At 41.6% G+C, this 21,045-nt stretch overlaps 1 protein-coding gene across 2 annotated transcripts in view; it reads left to right on the top strand.

Annotated features, from left to right (window-relative positions):
* Positions 1-19,756, top strand: part of fggy (FGGY carbohydrate kinase domain containing) — a 247,266-nt gene extending 227,510 nt beyond the window's left edge. For both annotated transcript variants that reach the window (XM_080195539.1, XM_080195540.1), the window contains exons 15-16: positions 13,189-13,250; positions 19,219-19,756. In XM_080195539.1, coding sequence (XP_080051665.1) covers positions 13,189-13,250; positions 19,219-19,300 — 144 coding nt within the window. In that variant the 3' untranslated portion in view covers positions 19,301-19,756. The remainder of the gene's footprint in view (positions 1-13,188; positions 13,251-19,218) is intronic.
* The last annotated feature ends 1,289 nt before the right edge of the window (positions 19,757-21,045 follow it).

The following is a 21,045-nucleotide window of genomic DNA, read 5'->3' as shown; positions in this document are numbered from 1 at the left end:
AATGGACTAATTATTAACACCAAAAGAAACCACAATCCTGCAATATACAACCAAGGAGAATCCAGCTAGTGCCCAGGTCCTGCTCTCTCCACTACAGTTGGCATGAATTGAGCAGTGAAGGCATTGATGGTGTTGGTTTCAGTGGGAGGAGAGAAATTGCAGCGACAGTGAAATGAGACAGACCCCATGTCAGAATCTGTTAGAACTCTCCTCCTGGCCCCACCACTTTGTACGTGTTCAGTGAATGAGCAGCAAAAGAAAATCTGGTTCTGGGGCTATATCTCAAACTCCATCTCTGATTGTTTCTTTCTTTCTGGAGATGGTTGTTGCCTAGCATTTGTGCGGCAAAATGTGACTTGCCACTTCTCAACCCAAACTTGAATATTGCCCATGACTTGCTAGCTGCAGGCACAGACTTCTTCAGTATCAAAGGAATTGTGAATAACTGAACGTAATGCAATCATCAGCAAAAATTTCCACTTTTTGATGGAAGGAAGATCATTGATGAAGCAGCCAAAGATGATTGAATCCAGCACACTATCCTGAGTAACTCCTGTAGTGATGTCCCGGGACTGAAATGATTGACCTCCAGCAACCACAACCATCTTCCTTTGTGCCAGGTATGACTCCAACCAGTGGACAGTTTCCCACTGAATCTCATTTGCTTACATTTTGCCAGAGTTCCTTGATGTGTAAGTGCGGCTTGATAGCATGGTTAAGAATACTGCCCATCGCTTTCTGATGATTGATGGGCCAGTAATTGACCAGATCACTGCTTTTTTTGGATAGGATGTCCCTGGGCAGTTTTCCACATTGCTGGGTCAATGCCGGTGTTGTAGCTGTACTAGAACAGCTTAGGAAGGTGCGCAACCCGTTACGGACTGTACCTTTTGAGCACTATTGCCTAGATGTTGTCAGGGCCGATGTCCTTTGCAGTATCCTGTAGCTTCAATTGTTTCTTGATATCACATTTAATTGGCTGGAGATTGCCATCATTAATATTGGGACCCTCAGGAGGAGGCCAAGATGGTTCATCCATTTGGCACTTCTGGTTGAAGTTGATTGCAAATGCTTCAATTTTGTTTTGTGATCTAATGTGTTAGTCTCCTCCATAATAAGGAAGGGAAATTTGTGGAGTCCTCTCCTCATGTCAGATGTTTCAATCCTTACCAGCATTTACAGGTTGATGTGGCAAGACTGCAGAGCTTTTGATGTGATTTGTTGGTTTTCAGATTTCTTAACTCCATCTTTTGCTTGCTGCTTCTGCCGTTTGCACCACGTAGTCTATGTTGTAGCTTCACTAGGTTGATATCTCATTCTTTTGCCCTGGTCTCTTCCCCACAGCCCGAAAGGCATGCTGGCCAGATACAGTGGCCGTGCTAAATTCTCCCACAGTGTAGGACAGTGAAACGCAGTGCTGAACAGGCACCAAAGTGTGGCAACTAGGAGATTTTCCCAGTAACTTAATTGCAATGTTAACGTAAGCAAACTTGTGAAACTAATAAATAAATTTTAAGAAACACTTGGCTGTTACAAGTTGCTGCTTCAGGCACAATGAACCATTTTGTTTGCAGATTAAAGTTGTAGTCAGTTTGAGTCTATTTTTATACTGTTGCAAATGCTGAACACTTAATTCCTCATCTGTGAACTGTGGTCAGTAGAAATGGTGCTATGAGCTCTTCAGGCAGTCTTGGACTGGCACATTACTGCTAATGCACAATGGCATTTTTCCAAATCAATTACATTTTGTACTTCATATCTACTCCTCTTGAGTGAAGGCTGATTGTGTATAAAATATCCTGAAAAATCAATTTTCCATTTAACAGAATTTTACTGCATCAACAGAACAGAAAGCTGTTTAGGAGAAAACATTGTTACAACATAAAATGAGCTCAAATCCACCCCTGTACTTCAAAATAATTAATGCTGATAGGTTGGAGTGAGGGAAACATTGATCCTTTAGGCTGTAACTCATAATTTGTGTGGATGATTCACTGCTGACAATGGTATTGTTTTGTTAAGACTAACATACCTTAGGGGCAATCTTGATAAACCCCTCAACTCTCCTCCTACCCATAATCTACCCAACCAGGACAGGCGGGAGAAGGTTAAGTGGGTTGAATTGAAGATAGTTGAAACTCGATCCACCCTTGGAATTAACACATCTGCTTCTGGTTTAACCATGATGGATTTGGGGTCAGCCAAGTAGCTTGCTCTGGAGATACAGGTCAGTAATTATAATATTTCAGTGAGGCTCCATGCCTAAGATTTGGTGAGCCATTTAAATTTAACAACAGTGGGCCAAGTTTCCCAGGACTGGCTTCTCGCTCCTCACATTACTCTAACTACCATTTTAAAACTGCAGGTTCTCCCTGATTCAAACTCTTACTCTTCCCCAACCTCAAGTCACAGTGCTGGGGTATTCAATCTCTCATAGTATTCCCCCGCCCTATGGGAAGATGTCTCAGATTCATGGATTTTTTTCTTTGTCTTTGAGGACATCATCAGAATGGGACAGCAATTTAACAGCTTTTCTGGAAAGCAGGGTGGAGTGTTCAGGGTGACTGACCTGCAAGGACAATGAAGGCTTTTTGATACAAGAGGGAAGACTGAAGAACATTGATCTTTGGGCCATCTGGGACTAGAAGAGAAGATCTCAGGAGATTAAGGAACTGGTTGCTACCTCAAAGCACACTGAGAAAGACCTTCAGAAGAGGCATGATCTTGAGCTCCAGGAAAGACTGTTTACCATGAACTGCTGAATCAAAGATTAAGAATCAAAGAATTCATAGAATCCCTAAAGTACAGAAGGAGGCCATTTGGCCCATTCAGTCTGTACCAACCACAATCCCACCCAGGCCCTACTCCCATAACCCTGCTAATCCCCCTGAATTTAGCACGGCCAATCCATCTAACTGATCTTTCGACCGTAGGAGGAAACTGGAGCACCCGGAGGAAACACATGCAGACATGGGGAAAAAGTGCAGACTTCACACAGATAATGACCAGAGGCCAGAATTGAACCTGGGTCCCTGATGCTGTGAGACAGCAGTGCTAATCACAGTGCCACCATGTTGCCTGCATGAAGCTATGGAAGATCTGTGATTTCAATTAATTTAAACAAGTAAGGAAAAGGCAACACAATTCCTGTCAGCCTTTCAGAAAAAGATGAGATGATTTCCTTATGACATTTCACAATTTTTGTATGTGATGGCAAGAAGGCCACATTTCTCTCCATGTGAGGTTGCTCTAGTCTGGGCAATGGGAAGAATGGCTGATGTTATGGTGACAAGACAGCATCATCATCTCTGATGAGACTAATTTCCTGTAGACAATTAAGTGTGCAGGATTCTGCAGTTTCAGAAGTATTAAAGGTCCTGTGGCAGCTTCTGTGCTGACATTCAACTTGAGAGGAAAGAAGCTAGAAGTCAAATATGGGTATCAATTGACTTTCACCCTTGAAAGCTAAAAGCTCAGTATGATCCTCCATGGACTCTATCTTGGATTCAGACACAGCATGATGGCACAGTGCTTAGCCTTACAGTGCCAAAGACTCGGGTTCAATTCCAGCCTTGGGTGACTATCTGTGTGGAGTTTGGACATCCTTCCTGTGTTTGTGGGTTTTCCTCCTGGTGCTCCGGTTTCCTCCCACAGTCTAGAGGGCATAGGTTTAAGACGAGAGGGGAGAGATACAAAAGTGTCCAGAGGAGCAGTTTTTTCACACAGAGGGTGGTGAGTGTCTGGAACAAGCTGACAGAAGTAGTAGTAGAAGTGAATACAATTTTATCTTTTAAAAAGCATTGAGATAGTTACATGGGTACGATGGGTATGGAGGGATACGGGCCAAAAGCAAGTAATTGGGATTAGCTTAGGGGTTTTAAAAAAAAGGGCGGCACGGACAAGTTGGGCTGAAGGGCCTGTTTCCATGCTGTAAATCTCTATGATTCTATGACTCTATAAGTCCAAACCTCCCAGTCTGTACAGGATATCTCTCCTTCTTAGGACCTCCTTGTCCAGAAACTCCAGGGCTGCATTTGAGAATCTGTGCTCCCTCTTCCATGGTCCTTGAGCCACTTTGTAATTTTCTGTTGCAGGTCAGCCAGTGAAATTGGGTTTGAACTTAGAACCTGCACATTGGTACCTCCAGGCAAATTCAAATAATGGCTATTAGGACCAAAGTTGTGCACTAAATCTGGATTTTCAAACAGACTCATCTTATTAGCATCGCACCAATTCATGGCCCATTTTCATCTTTTGGCCACAGTAACTTCTGAAAGTACTAAGGATTCACAAATTCTTGCTAACAGCTTCATAAAGGATGATATATGTTTCATATATTACTTACATTTTCTGAGTACTACATATTTCTCTTGTATCTCCTCGGAGACCTCTCAATACATTTTAAAATTGAAGCAAAATAGTTGAAGTTACATAATTGTTTCCATACTTTCCTCTTGTGTCAGCCAATGCATTCATGTAAAATAAAGCTAATGGCTGCATTAAAGCAATGCGCAAAGAGTTTCACACAAACAGAGCAATCAGTATAATATCAAAGGAAATTAAATCCCTTGCTGTATGTACATGGAGTAATATCCAAAAATGACAAATAAATTATGGGATCTGTTCAAAGGAAAAATACACAGGAAAAATCTGATCCTGATCAAAGAACACATACATTTTCTGTTATTCCCAGGGTAATTCTGCATTTTTCAGATATGGATTATAATGCTTCAGGAGAGTTGGGCCTCAAGAGATATTTCCCAAGGAATGTTTAGCCCATTCCTTAGGAATTAGGATCAAATGGACCAAATGATTTCTATTGTTGGCTTTTTTCTATAAAATATAGTAAATTCCTGGAATTCTTAGGAATAAAAGGGTTAAAGTCTGTGTGAGAACAAATTAATGTGTGTCTCCATCACAGTCCAATCACTGTGTGAAACAGCCTTTTTTCTCACTGAGGTTTAAAATAGCTCGATATTTTGTTTGTAAGTTTCTGTTGTTACTTATCCTGAAAAGGAAAAAAGGCATGAAACCATAAAAATTTCAGCTGTAATTTTGTTTGACCGACTGGCAATAATCCAAGGTTGAACTCTGGGAAGAAAATAAGACTTCAAAAACACTTAATGACAAAAAGAGAGACTGGTACAAACAGAAGCCATTCACCATGACTGTGGCTTTGTTGTATATGATTTCAAAGCAGCCTTGCTCATGCCAATGCTGGAACAAAGATGCCATTGCTTTGAAAAGATCAAAATGCCATTTACTGCTACTTCAGCTCATGCAATCTCACTAACTGTCTGGGGGAAAGTGGAAACAAGCAAAAACGATACATGCCAGTAAATAGCACAGTATTCCATTAAATGTAACAAGGCTTGTTCTCCAAAGAATGTATTGTTGTCTGTGGTTAATCTATACAGTTCATCATAATTTGGGCAACATGCTTTAAAACAGATAAGACTGAAACTCTTAATATTTTCCTATTTTTTAATGAATGATAAATCTGAGTGGGTATTTATGCATTTGGATACAATTAAAAAATATATACATATATCCTTATTTTGCCGCATAGGTAAAATCTATTTCCAGTTCTTGAACAGGGAATGCAAAGTTAGTTTTTCACAGTCAGACTCTCAATGGTAATAAGGGCTATCTGGCTTTTGATCCACTTTGTCGCCGTCAGTTGGTCTCCAGAGAATGGTTCTGTGTGAAAATGACTTTGAGGCCAAAGAGCTAATTTTATAAATGTGTGCTCCCAGCACAGAGACTTGCCAACTGGGCTACATATCAGGAATTTTTGTGCCTGCCCCAAACAACTTTCTACCCATTTATTTTGTAGGTTATAGTGGATGAACCACTATATCAGAAGTGAAAATTTGAGTATTGCTAAAAAAAACCCAAAGCATTTTATCTTGCACTCATCAGGGTAATTGCAAGAACACCAACATCAGGGGAAACAACAACTTTATACTAAATGAAATGAGAATGCTGATTGGTTGACAAATGGAGTCTGACTGGTAAATACCATGGAATTATCACAAAAAAATCCAAATAGTTCACTAACTGTAACAACCAAGGTTGAGTCTCACCTGTAAATCAGAAAGCTATGGATTCAAGTTCCACACCAGAGACCTGGACACAAATATCTGGGCTGACATCCTAGTGCAACATAGATATTCGGTCTGGTTGCACAATGTTCAGCACCATTCCTGACTCCGATACCAAAGCCCATTTGCAGTGAGAGCTAAGTAACATTCAGACTTGGGCTGATAACTGGCAAGTCGCATTCATGCCACACAAGTGCCAGGCAATGACCATCTCCAACAAGAGAGAATCCAACCATCTCCCTTTGACATTCAATGGCATTACCATTGCTGATTCTCCAATATCAACAGCCTGGGAGTTATCATTGACCAGAAGCTGAACTGGACCAGTCTTAAAAATACTGTGGCTATAACAGCAGGTCAGAGGCTGAGGATTCTGCATGCAGTAACTCATTTCCTGATTCGTCAAAGCTCATCCACCATCTACAAGACACAAATCAGGAGTGTGATGGAGTACTCCCCACTTATCTTCATGATTGTAGTTCAACAATGCTCAAAAAGCTTGACACCATCCAGGACAAAACAGCCTGCTTGATTGGCACCCCACACACCTTAAACCTTCATCACCGATGCACAGAGATAGCGTGTGTACCATCTACAAGATGCATTGCAGCAACTCACCAAGAGTCCCTCGACAGCACCTTCCAAACCCATGACCTCAAACATCTGGAATTGGAATTGGATCTTTTCATTGGAGGAAGAAGCCCTTGCAGCACTGAGTGACCTGTGGGAGGTTGAGGTCCGAGAAAATGATGGGTCTTTCGAGTTGATGGATGCACTTTACAACATCTCTGCTGTCTTTTAGAAGAGCGAGCAATGCTTCTAGTTACTGAGCAGCATTCAGACCTTTATTACGCTGACCCTACCAATGTATTGCTTAGTGTGTCTCTTGTTGTTCATGATGAGTCATCCAGTGACAATACTTTAGAATCACAGAGTGTCTGGAATGCTGAAGGAGGTCAACCAATCCATTGTGTGTGCACCAACCCATCTTTTTATCCTATTCATGCCCTATCCCTGTAACCCCACGCTCCTTCATCAGACACTCACCTGAAAGCTCATACTACCAAATAAACCTGTTAGACTTTAACCTGGTGTGGTAAAGTCCTGACAAAGTGACCAAGAAAATCTTCCGATGCATTTGAGATGTTCTTTTCACAGCTCCAATGGTGACTTACCTCTTTAGCTACCATGTAGAATTAACATCAAGTGTCATGCTTACTCTCAAACAGCTGATCACTGTTAGGAGTAAATGTTAGTTGAAGTGCGAGCCATCAAAATACCATGCAGTCTATTTAATGAGCTCCAGCATTCTAAGTGACCATCAGCTATTTAACAAGTCTCCAGTTGGCTATTCCAAGTGCTGGTTATAATTCTTTTACCAATCTTGCAATAAATGTGGTTCAGACTTCAGACCATTTATTTTGGCTGCCTCTTCAGGACCTAATGCATTTGGTGATTATTTTAAACTTGAAGTTTAAGCAGTGTATGAAATAAACAATTTGACCACCTTAGTTTCCACAGAAACACTACATATGAATTCGAATGGATATATTCAAAAAGAATTATCAAAAACAAATTAACGTCTCTATCTCAAAACTTCAGAGAAACATTAATAGTAAAATCTAGTACTAGAAACATTTTGTTTTTATTCATTCATGGAATATGGATGCCACTGGCTGACCAGTTGCCTGAGGTTGAGAGTCAACCACTTTGCTGTGGCTCAGGAGTCACATGTAGGCCAGACTGCTTAAGGATGACAGATTTCCTTCCCTAAAGGACATTAGTGAACCAGATGAGTTTTTCTGACTACCGACAACGGTTTCATGATCGTCAGTAAATTCAAAATATTTTTCATTGAATTCAAATTCCATCTCTGCCATGGTGGGATTCAAACTCAGGTCCCCAGAATACTAGCTGAGTTTCTGGATTAATCGTCTGGTGATAATACTAGTAGGCTATTGCCTCTCCAAATCATGAAACTAGAAAACTAGAAAACCTCCTCACTTGATCCCTCCAGCGGAAGATCAGAGCCATTTCAAAGCCCTAACCTTTGCAAGACCATATTAGCCTTAAACTGTGACTCAGACTATGCCAGACAGCAGAAAGGTAGATGCAGGGGTGCCTTTCCCAGAGGAGTGATTCTGGGTGGCAAGTGCCACATTATTCTTGTAGAATTTTCTGATCAAAGCCCAAATTAATTTTAGACTCACCTTCTATACTTTGGGCCTCTTCCCCTTCACCACCAAGTGAGAAAGTCCATGTCCCAGTCTATTCTCTTAATTACATCAGGATCTTCTGTACATCACGGAACTGTGATTTGCAGAGATTTAGGAGGCTCCCACCTGATTTTAGTAGGAACCTTGGCTGCCCATCAGAAGGCCTGTGTTAAAGCAGCACAAGATGGCAGAATGGAAATGTGCAGAACGGAAATTAAAATTTCGCTGACCTGTCCGAACTGTATTTTGAGCAGAAGTTTGTTTAAGTGTTTAATTTTCTGATCAGGTTCCCACAACTCCAGAAAATCTAGGAAACATTTTCTTGTTAAATAGAATATTGTTTGGATTTTTAACACAAATTATTTAAAAGAAGATGCTGAGACCTACCATAAATGCTGTTACCACCTAAATGGACATAATTACAGGACAAGAACAATTGCAAACTCAAATAATTTGCACATAACCATCTTCCTCCCCGTTTCCCTCCCGAGTGCTGTAAAAATGTACTTTGAAGCAATTAATTTTAAGAAGTGTCCTAGTAATAATAATTAACTTAAATTACCAGAAAGGAAATAGACTATCATTTATTTCAGATAGCACATATATCTTTAAGGCAAATGGTTTGATCAAACTTTTATCATAAATCAATGCTGTAATTCACAAGACAATATAAAATGTCAATGAGTATGACTGTAATTCAATGCTATGGCATCTTTTTTGTTGCATTTTTTTTTAACTGCTGGACTCTAACCGGCCAAAGGCTACCTGTAACTGTCTACATCCTAGAAAATATTATGGATGTGAAATAACAGAAGAAAATGCTGAATAAGAGAAAATGCTGGATCTGTTGGAATTTTTTTGTACTTCTCGTTATGAAGTGTAAAGGTAATACTTTATCCCAAAATATGAGAAAGAATTTTCTGGCCCGTCCCACTAGCAGGATCTTCTGGTCCTGCTGAAGTCAGTGGCGATTTGAATGGATTGCCACATCAGACACGGGAAAACCTGCCACTGCAGGGCTGGATAGTCTTGGCAAAAGTATCACAGATCTTACTTTTACAACTTAAAATGATACAGTAACATATACTCCATTCAATATAATGTGAAATGAAAAGCATTGTAAATAAATACTCAGGAGATCAGGCAGCAGCTGAAGAGAGAGACAGAGTTAATGTTTCAAGTCAATGATCTCCCGTTCATACAGTGTTCTTCACTTAAAGGAAGATCTCAGAACACTTTATGTGAGGGAGAGATGCTCACTGAAAAGGAAGTGAAGAATTTTGAGGGAGATCTAACTATGATTGTTATGTTAATTCATCAGCTTCACATTACAGGACTTGAATGTTGCTGAAAAGCAAGGAATATTGCCGAAACTTTTCATCTTGCATTGACCAGGACAAACGCAAGAATTCCAAATTTCAAACAATCACAACAATTTAAGCTACAGGAGAAAAGGGGTGCTGATTGGTTCGCAAGTCAACTGTGATTGATTCTGCCTTATACCAATGAATGCCCCTCCAAGCTTTGGATCCCAGCAAGCTGAGCCACTGGAGTGAACTTGACCCCAAATTTTTGGCCAGAAGGTAATTTTTCAGTTGTGTTGGGAAAGCTCCACATGATCTGCAGATTTACCCTCATGTTGAGAAGGCTACTCATCAGCTGTTTTGTAATATGTCTTCCTCTTTGCAAAGATATGTCAAATGCAAGGTCCAGTAAAAGTTAGCACTTCATAGCACACACCATCAATGGATCCCTGCTTCTCAACGCCAACACTACTGCAAACACTCTGTGAGACTTGGGCCAGAATTTTACTGCCACGTCCACTCCAGAATTGGGCGGATGAGGCTTACAGAATGAAAATCTCCGTTGGCTCGGGCGGCATTTTACGATCTCATCCAAGTGAGGTCATACAATCCTGAGTTTAGTTAGAGGGGAGTACATTAGCTGAGGCCACAGAGCATACATGAGCAAGAGAATGCGGGGAAAGCACAGGAGGAGAAACCTACTTACCGGAGGTCTGGCTTGCAGCACAAGTCAACTGATCAACTCAAGTATTTGAACCCCATGGAATCTTTTAAAAAGAATGGCTTCCAAGCATTTGTACAGGCACTAGTGGACTGCTTCAACGTTGTGGTGTAGCTGGAAAGGTCCACTGGGTACATCTACTGTGCTTTGGATATTACACAACTCTCTAGTCCACTGTGGAGTGCATGACAATTCAAGAAACATCTGCAGGACTAAGATACTAAAGTAGTTTGTGTTTTTCCCATAGACTATTTAGACTATTGGCTTATTTGGCTGGTAGATTGGGCATGCTATATCTTCTAACATCAATAGATTGCAGAAAACTCTCAACAGTGGGCTTCTATAGCCTATTAGTGCTGTTAGGTTTGCTGTCAAGCACTGGCCATAATGGGGACTGGCCAGTAGCAGTTGCATTGCCCAAATGTTAGTCTCTAAAGCCACCAGTGTATGAAAATGATCACCCTTGCTTGCCTATGTGGCTGAAAGCTGCCTGTACAACAGCAAAAATGTAAATTTGTAGTAGGTCCATCTCAGGATTCAGAAACCAGGAGCTGAGGTCCACCTCAATCTTGGAGACATTTTTTTTCATGTAACAGCAAGCAATCTCCCATGCTCCTGGCATTAAAGTAACACTTAGAAGATGTGCAAAACAATGATGAATATCACCTCAATGTCACCTAAGGATGAACTCGATTAGAAAACATAGGAAGGAATTTTAGCAAAACAGACCCGCAAGCAAGCAGGTGTTTAGTGCATGAGTGATCCGTTTGTAATTGAAGTACGGGTTTTGCCATTGCTCTCAGGACACTACCTGTAACCCCCATGACTTGCCTGGGCTTGCAAAATCTCAGTAACTCCTGGCTGCAGATAATACACATCTTTTAACCTGTGCTTAATCCTTTCTACACTCACATTGTCTGTACCTTTAAGACTTGATTACGTGTAAAGACTCGCATTCCAACCTTATTTTGTAAATTGAGTTTTTGTCTTTATATGCCCTGTTTGTGAATTGAAATCCCACTCACCTGATGAAGGAGCAGCACTCCACAAACTAGTGGCTTTTGCTACCAAATAAACCTGTTGGACTTTAACCTGGTGTTGTGAGACTTCTTACTGTGTTTACCCCAGTCCAACGCCTGCATCTCCACATCATTGCTCTTTCATCAGACATGGCATTACCATCTTGTTTCTGACTCCCTGAGGAATCAGAGAGGGAATATGGGATGGCAAAACTAATCTGACACAGGAAGGTTTTCCAGTTAAAGCATTCCCAGCAGAGGTCCGAATAGCTGAACTTAACATTCCTTCCTGATGATTCCATACCCACAAGAAATGGAGAGGAGAGCTGGGAACAGGCTCCCATTCAAGTCAAAGATGAGGAGGAATTTCTTCTGTCAAATTTTCTACACTGAGAGAAGTGGAGGCTGGGTCACTGAATATATTTAAGACTGACCGCGAGTGATTGTTGATTTACAAAGGATGCAAAGGTTATGGGGGCAGACAGGAAAGCAGAGTTGAGGCCAAAATCAGATCTGCCATGATATTGATAAATGGCTGAACTGGCTCAAGGAGCCAGTGGCCCTGCACCTATTTATTTTGGTTTTGTATCAAGCAGGCATGGATACAAGTGGGTGAGGAAGTCGGCAGCAGGAGTCTGGTCCCTCCAACTTGGACAATGCTCCGGAAATTTTGAGAATCTTAGAAGGGCAAGGAAGGAGAGTAGTAGAATGCTTCCAGGAGTAATATCCCTTATCCTGACTTTCCAAACATTCTCTTGAGCAACAGTCCTCAGACTGACACCATTTGCAGCTCCACTCATTCCTCTCCATCCAGGCACCTCACATTCTATCTGAAAAGCCCACAAGGTCACCATGCTCATCTTTGTGACATTTCGCATCTATGCCGCACAGTCACTCTGCACAACTGTTGTTCTTCCCTCCTCGCCACACAATCTCTTATACTCACAACTCTCTGCTTTCTTTTCCTTCAGGAAGAGGGAATACACAGCTCCGGGGGAAGCAGAAAATATGGGCTATTTATGTTGCAGTGGTGGTATCTCATCGATGAGATCTTGAGGCTTGTGTGTTTAAACGTACAACTTTATTCGTAGATTTTAACTATTTACATTTCCAAATATAGTCTTGCATGGCGTTGCTGTCACCATGTAGGTTAGCTGCTTACAGAGTATTGTTCTAGGCAGTTGTTTGACCATGTGACTGCATACATCACACTGTGGATGGAGCCTATCTCCAGTCCCAGGTAAACCCTACTTTGCCGAGCACCTTACATTGTAATGTATGCAGGCACATCATCACATGCGGGATCATTTTGTACTTCCTGATCCAATGCTAATTTTCTGGCTTTTAGCACATTGCGTGCATACGGCAGCTGCCATCCCCCCCACTTCAGCAATTGATCCAGCTACCTTTTGGCAATTAAAGAACTATACAGAATGTTTGATCATTAAAATTTTGAGCATTTATTTTGACTTGAGGTAGGAATTGTGCCAAAAAGAGGTGAGAGTAGTGGCAAGACAGTCCCTGCACTCCCCCCACCCTCCCTTCCCACTTCCCCCAACCCCCAGTATGGTTAGCGCAAGGCCTGTTGATTTTTATTTCTGGTCCTCATTTTGAAGAACAAATTGTACTTGCCTTAAGGAAACAGGATTGTTGAGTCAAACGATCTTTTGACGTTATTTGCATTCTAATATCCTTATGTTCCTCTCTTTTCATGGTTCTATTCAAAAATAAATAACTGTCCCAGTATCATGGTATTAAGTTTTTAGAAATTGAGCAGCTTTAATGACTTGTATAATGGAAACATTTTCTCTATGTATTCAACAGGAAGCTATGGAAAAAATGGGAAAAATTGGAGAAATAATTAATCCAGATCCCGGGCAAAAAAGGTACTGTACCACATGAGTATTAGATTCATATTGTTTCCCAATGTTACAGAATCATTGTGCAGTACAGATGGAGGCCATTTGGCTCATTGTGTCTGCACCAATCATTGAAATGAAGAACTCAGCTAGTTCCATTCTCCCTGTAACCCTGTATATTCTCCTTTTTAGTCTAATTCTCTTTCGAATGCTTCAGTTGAACCTGTCTCCACCACACTCTCAAGCAGGGCATTCCAGACCCTAACCACCCAATGCGTGAAACATCTTTTCCTTGTGTCGCTATTGCTTCTTTTACTATTTTCTTTTAACCTGTGCCCTCTCGTTCTCAATTCTTCCACAAGTGAGAACTTCTTCTCCCTATCTGTTCACTCCAGACCCCTCATGATTTTGCATATTTCTTTCAAATGCACTGACTAAGTTTGTATTCCCATGACGATGGAAGCTTAAGGGCAGATGGAATTGAAGTATTTTGAATGATTAAAGGATTCAGTAAGGTAGTTAGAGGGAAACAATTTCCTTTGTTTGAACAAGGAGGCAGAATGTCAAAGTGAGAGCCAGGGGTGATTTCAGGAAGAACTTGCACATATAAAGGAGAGTGGAAATCTGTTATGATTACAACTACACTTGATACATAGAATCATAGAAACCCTACTGTGCAGAAAGAGGACATTTGGCCCATCACAATCGCACACAGGCCCTACCCCCTCCCCCATATCCCTACATATATACCCACCAATCCCTCTAACCTACACATCTCAGGACACTAAGGGGCAAATTTAGCATGGCCAATCAACCTAACCCACACATCATTTTACTCAATACAAATGTTATCTACTGACAAGCCCAGACATCTTATGAATTACATCACTTGATCTTATGAGTGGATTATGGAGGTTTGTATGTCAGAGGCTGAACCATACTGTTGAACTGTGCACCAGAAGCGCTGCAGCATTTAACGTGATTACTGAGTTTCTCTTAGCAATGAAAAACAACATGGGAGCAATTTCAAAATACTGTCCCGTGAGAGACTCTATATTTCCCTCCTTTACTGCTATTCTGTCAAAGAATATACTTTTAAAATTATATTCATTCATGGGATGTGGACATTGCTAACTGAACCAACATTTAATGCCTATCCCTAATTACCCTTGAGAAGGTGATGGTGAGCTGCCGCCTTGAAGTGCTGTAATCTTGTGCTGTAGGAAAATCCACAGTGCTGTTGGGAAGAGAGTTCCAGGATTTGGACTCAGCAACAATCAAGGAACAGTGATAGAGTTCCAAGTCAGGATGGTGCATGGTTTGGAGGGGAACTTGTAAGTGGTGCTGTTCTCATACATTTGCTGCCCTTGTCTTTCTAGGTGGTAGAGGTGGTGGATTTGGAAGTGCTGTTGAAGAAGCCTTGGCATCTTTTAGATGGTTCACACTTCTGCCACTGTGCATCAGTGTGAAGAGAGTTTACTGTGGTGGATGGGGTGTTAGTCATGCTGACTGCTTTGTCCTGGATGGTGTCCTGGATGGTATTGAGCTTTTTTGATTGTTGTTGGAGTTACACCCATCTAAGCAAGTGCAGAGTATTCTGCCATGCTCTTGATTTGTGTCTTGTAGATGGGGACCCAGTAAATGAGTTACTCTCTACAGAATTCCTAGCCTTTGACCTGCCCTTGTAACCACAATATTTATATTGCTAGTCCAGTTCAGTTTCTCATCAGTGGTAGCACCCCGGGTGTTGATAGTGGAGCCATTGAATATCAACGGGAGAAGGTCAGATTCTCTCATGGTGGAAATGGTCATTGCCTGTCACTTGTGTTGAACAAATGTTGTTTATCACTTATAAGCCGAGCCTGAATATTGCCTCGGTCTTGCTGCATATGAACACGATTACTTCAGTGTAAGAAGAGTCACAAATGTGCAATCATGTATGAACATACCAACTTCTGATGCTATGATGGAAGGAAGGTCATTGATGAAGCAGCTGGAGATGCACTACCCTGAGGAATGCCTGCAGCGATGTCCTGAGATGATTGGCTTTCAATAAACTCAACTATCTTTCTTTGTTCGAGGTATGACTCTATTGAGTGGAGATTTCCCCCTATCCCCAATTTCCATCAAGTGCTAGTGCTCCTTGATGCCACACAGTCAAATACCCTTCGCACATCCCCATTTATGCAATCACAGGAGGCGAATACTTATCCCTTTATCTTTTCTCCCTTTACTGTCCCAAGCCTCAAACATACCTTCCAGGTAAAGCATCAATTCTCTTCCTTCAATTGAGTCCACTGCATTCACTGTTCACAATGCGGTCTCCTTTAAATTTGGGAGTCCAAATACAGACTGGGTGACCAGCTTGTGGAAGCAGCTTCGCTCAGTTCACAATCACAACCCCGACCTTTCTGTCACTTGCCATTTCAATTCACCATCATGCTGTAAAGCCCACATTTCAACTTGATTGCTGTAATGTTCCAATAAAGCTTATCACGATTAGACATGTTTAACTTTTTAAGTTTACTTATTAGTGTCACAAGTAGGCTTACATTAACACTGCAACGAAGCTAATGTGAAAATCCACTAGTCGCCACATTCCGGCACCTGTTCAGGTACACTGATGGAGAAGTTAGCATGGCCAATGTGCCTAGCCAACACGTTTTTCGGACTGTGGGAGGAAACCGGAGCACCTGGAGGAAACACGCACACACACGGGGAGAACAAGCAGACATCACACAGACAGTGACTCAAGCCGGGAATCGAACCCAGGTCCTGGGCACTGTGAGGCAGCAGTACTGACCATGTTACAGTCTTCTGGACTTAACATTAAGTTCAACAACTTCAGACAAAGAACTCTATCGAACCTATTGATAATGCTTTTTTCACAGGGCCAGTCAATAATTTGTTCTCATGTTTTGCTTTCTGGGAGCGCTGACCCTTGTTCTATCAGTAGCATATTCTGCCATCCCCAGACCTTTATGGCATTAACACCTGCCTTGGTCTTTAACACTATCATTTCCATTCCCTTTGCCATGTGTCTATGACATCTTCATTTATCTCTTCTGAGCTCTCACCTATACCTGACCTTCTATTTTGCTCCACTTTTCCCACCCACCTTCTTCAACAGTATAAAACCCATCTCATTTCTACCTCTCTTCAGCTCTGAAGAAATTATGTAAACTCTCAATGCTAATTCTGTTTCTCTCTCTACAGCTGCCAGACTGGCTGAGTTAATCCAGCATTTTCTGTTTCGTTTTCAGATTTCCAGCATCCATAGTGTTTTGCTTTTATTTCAGTCAAATGTGACCTTGATGTCAAGGGCAGTCACACTTAGCTCACCTCTTGAGTGTAGCTCTTTTGTCCATGTTTGCACCAAGCCTGTAATGAGATCAGGAGCTCAGTGGCCCTGGCAGAACCTAGACTGAACATCAGTGAGCAGGTGATTACTAAGTGTCGACGACTGATTGAGTGTATACTGATGGAGCAGTACTTGGCCAGCTTGGATTTTTGCCTGCTCTTTGTGTGCAAGACAGACCTGGGCAATTTTCTGAATTTTCTGTAAGATATGATTCCGTGAGTATGGCTATATCAGGTTGGTGCTTGACTAGTCTGTGGGACAACTCTCCCAAATTGGACACTGGCCCCAGATGTTAGTAAGGAGCATTTTGCAGTTTTGGCTTGTTTCTGTTTTCGGTTTCTGAACATTACAACAGTGCCTACATTTCAAATGTTTTATTTGCCATGGAGTACTTTGGGACTCTCCAAGGCTATGAAAGGCCCTATAAACTTCCCAAACATCCACATTTAAAACAGGAAGTCACTTCAGCAGAACAAACAATAGCTGATATCTATTTGCATTCACATTCATTTTAAAGCTGCGAGTTCCAGCATACCTTTATTTTTGGGGAGAAGCACCTGTGGTTACTCACTATTTCTCAGCTCTTCAAGGTTTCTTCACCATTAAATACACTTTCATTCCCAGCCCATTCTTTCAAATTTCTGATCCTATAGCCTTTAATAGCTTTGCTTCTTGTGCCTTTTCCATATGAGTTCCAGTTTGTTGCTGTTGTAAAGTTGACATTTCAACATTTTTAAAATCCGAACATACCTATTCACTTTCCCTGATACAAAAGCTTGTTGCCAATGTTATTTCTGGTTCCATTAAAGAGACAGGAAATCACAGAGTTCCTATAGTGCTGAAGGATGCCACTCAGCTCATTGACTCTCTCTTTTAGAGCGTCTTACCCAGGCCCCATAAACCCACACATTTACCATGGTTAATCCATCTAACCTACGCATCTTGGTACACCAAGGGGTAATTTAGCATGGCCAATTCACCTAACCTGCACATCTTCAGAGTGTGGGAGGAAACTGGAGTACCCAGTGGAAACTCACATGGGCACAGGGAGAACGTGCAAACTCCACATAGTTACCCAAGACTGGAATCGTACCCCGGTCCCTGATACTGTGAGGCAGCAATGCTATTCTCTGTGCCACAGAGCTGCAGGCAGCTCATTACAGAGAGAGAAAGAAACATCCTTTGGGAGCTATTTTGGTTATTGCATAATGAGTACAAATCACATTCGCACAAAGGGGTGCTCTAGAACTGTTGAAAACTATACAAATACAGATTCTCCTCTGTTTCTTCTGCGCCACTATTTGGTCCCACTTTTGCCTTCAGTTCTAGGTGCAAGCAGGCTTTCCCTCGTTTGGAAAATTTCTGAACCTTTGCTTGCGGTGCAATGTAGTTGTATTCCTGGCATCGATGGTCCCCAACCTATTTTCCTCTGTTTTACACCTTTGAGGTTAGCATTCTTCCCTGATAAAAGGCCACAGTCCCTCTGCCAGTATATTAAATAAAGTAGTGAAACAACCTTTCATCTGTTCGGTCATCAAAAATCCCCTGCCTTTCTTCAAACTCCGTCTTTAACTTTATTAAGTATCAAACCCCTCATTCGTTTGAAGTAGAGATTATCAAGCACATTTAATTGTGCTTTGAGCATATACCCAAGTCACAATGGAGAACAGATGTCGCAAGTGCAATGCTGAACATCCTGGCAAATTGGAGTACTCTGCACATTGGTGTCATTTTCTTCGAACCATAATCAATTGCACAGATTGTTTCTTTTTGCATCCCGATGCAATATTATTAGTTAAACCAGGAAAAGAAACCACTCCCAATATTTAAGTAAAGATAGCAGTCAAAAGTTTGTTACACTTATTCGAAAAGTTCCCACATTTCAAGTATCACAGCTGTAATCAGTAAATTGCACACTCAGTAACGGAGCAAAATGTCTGTTGTGTAACAAATGAAAAGAAAATGATTTCAAACCTTTTATCTGACCTCAGGATTCACTTAGGGTGAGCTATCATTTGACTTTTGTTCCAACAGAACCCTTCTATTAGACTGCAACCTACAGTGAACCCCTTTATTAGATTGCTGTGTAGAATTCATTTCCTGCCTGCAGGCTATTTATTCATCATGAAATGACTTGTATATCCTTCATGGCTTTTATAGATAAATAACTGCATTTATAGTTTTAGTTTTGTATCCTCTTATGCTCATTTTATATAAAAAAAATCTGCTAGTGTTTCCCCCACCCCCGCCACCAAAACATTTAAGTTAAAAGTTATGCAGCCACTGGACTCTAGAAAATCTACTGGGATAAGGCAGTGCTTCTTCCACCACTGAAACAAAACACAGGAAACATCTGGGGACCAAACATAAGCAGGCACGCATGTTATACATCATTCCCATGTGTCTGCTCATCTATGCTCAGGGGAAATCTGAGGGGAAACTGGCTTTAGTTTAAGGACCTATAAAGTTTGTCTAAGACTGTTGTTTTCCAGTTGAAAATGCAACAGAACATTTCTGTGCTGAGGTTCTACTTAAATCCAGTATAGAGTCTTCCAAATGATCAAAACATCCAAGCGTTATTTCTCAGAAGTTGATGGTTTGTCGTTAACATAGATTCAACACATTTTTTTGTAGGTTTTATGACAACAAATACAAAGTCTTCTTGAAGCTTCTTGACCACCAGAAGAAATACAGAGCTATTATGCAAAACAACTGAATGCCACAGCAAGGAATTGGCCAGAATTCACTCAATCCTTTACCATTTCCCGAGTGAAAATGTTATTTGGTAATAAAATTGCAATTACTACATTACCTTTGTACTGCATGAGAACCCTTGTAAAACATGAATTCTAAATAATCAAGTCTGAAGAAAGGTAATGTCATATGCCTTACCCAGAAAACATTTTAGTTTAAAATGGTTAGAATTTATAAACAGTTTCACTTTTATGTTAATACGAAACCTGTTTCTTGTAAGTCAGATGTTAATGCTTGGGAAATCTTAGTCAGGCTTTGAGTAGGAACTTGATTCCAGACTCCAGTTCCATGCTATGCGTTACAACTGTAGTGTCAGTTTTGCTTTGCGCTGACACTATCCTTGTAATGTAAATCTGTACTGAAATGTCCTTGAGGTTACTGTTATTCATGGATTAATTACTTGGGACGGTGGATTACAAAGCGGTGGGGGGGGGGGATGTTTTGGGGGGCTAGAGTCTGTTACAATTGTGCAATTCTAATGTTGAAATGAAAGTAACAGGAGTCCTGCTTACACGATGGGAAAGGGATGGGCTGGCGGGCTGTTAAAATGTTAGTCAGGTGCTCAGTGCTGCTTTGCCAACACTTCTGTGCCAGCCACTATTTGAACATCCAGATCTCTGCCTGTTTTGCTCGCCTGAGGCCCCATCGTTATAGAAATGCTCCAGGTCATTCGGATCTGATGTGATCTTAACTACTGATTGTGACAGTGTCACTCACTGCTTGACCTGCAGTGCTTGAGGATAGCAGAGGCCAAGGGAAAGTCAGTTTTTGATCTGTGTAAGATCAGCCGAGAGGAGTAGCAGCACATGCCTTCCCTGCTACCCACAATCAGAAATTCCCTGCTCCTGCCCCCATTGCTCTCTCCTGCCCCTTGGCTGTATCAACATTCCAATCTTATTTCAAAGATCAAAATGAGTTCAAAGGTGACACAAGGCGCCCTCAGCAGAGATTCCTGCTCACCCAGACCCATGCACACCGTAATCATAGCCTAACTTCACGTTGTCAGCCTGTCTCACAAGAGAAAACTACACAAACAAGTAAACATAATACTACTAAATTATCATTACTGGTCTGATATCAATTTGCAAAGGCTTGATACTGTGCATGTTATTACAATGGATTGTGCAAATTTCTACTCAACGAAAGATATTTAAAACCCAAAGAAATTTCTCCTTCTCCACCAGCTTGTTAGTTCTTGCATATTCCAATATGTTGCCACTGTCGCAGGCAAAATGGTGGATGTGCGATAATATTAGTGAGTCACCATTCTCTGATGACGAATATAGATGTCAGGCGGAATTTTCCCGAAATCACAGAGTCCTGGATAAGGCGAGAAAAGTCATGTGAAACTCACCGGATCACAGCACTCTGCAGTTTCAAAATGCAGGCAAGGGTCACACAGCCAGCTGGAGGAGCAGGGCCTGAGCACATCAGCAAAGCCAGAAATCTGAGATCAGGGTGCCCTTCATCTCAAGGCTACATGTTATGGCCTCCCTCCCCCTCACGGATATCGAGACGCACCCCCCCCACCCCACACCAGAATGCCAACATTGGGGAACCCCCTATCCCCCACACCTCTTGCAGACATCGGGGCTTCTCCCTCTATCATTTCCTCTTGCAGGCATAGGGGCACTCCCCCAACCCCACCACACATAAGGGGAACACCCTCCTCCCCCATGGAGCAGGATTACCCACCCTGCCAGAACC

This window comes from Carcharhinus amblyrhynchos, chromosome 9, assembly GCF_965287045.1.
Source record: "Carcharhinus amblyrhynchos chromosome 9, sCarAmb.v2.hapA, whole genome shotgun sequence".
Taxonomy (NCBI): domain Eukaryota; kingdom Metazoa; phylum Chordata; class Chondrichthyes; order Carcharhiniformes; family Carcharhinidae; genus Carcharhinus; species Carcharhinus amblyrhynchos.
The sequence above is the reverse complement of the archived record's forward strand: the minus strand, read 5'-3'. Positions and strand labels throughout refer to the sequence as shown.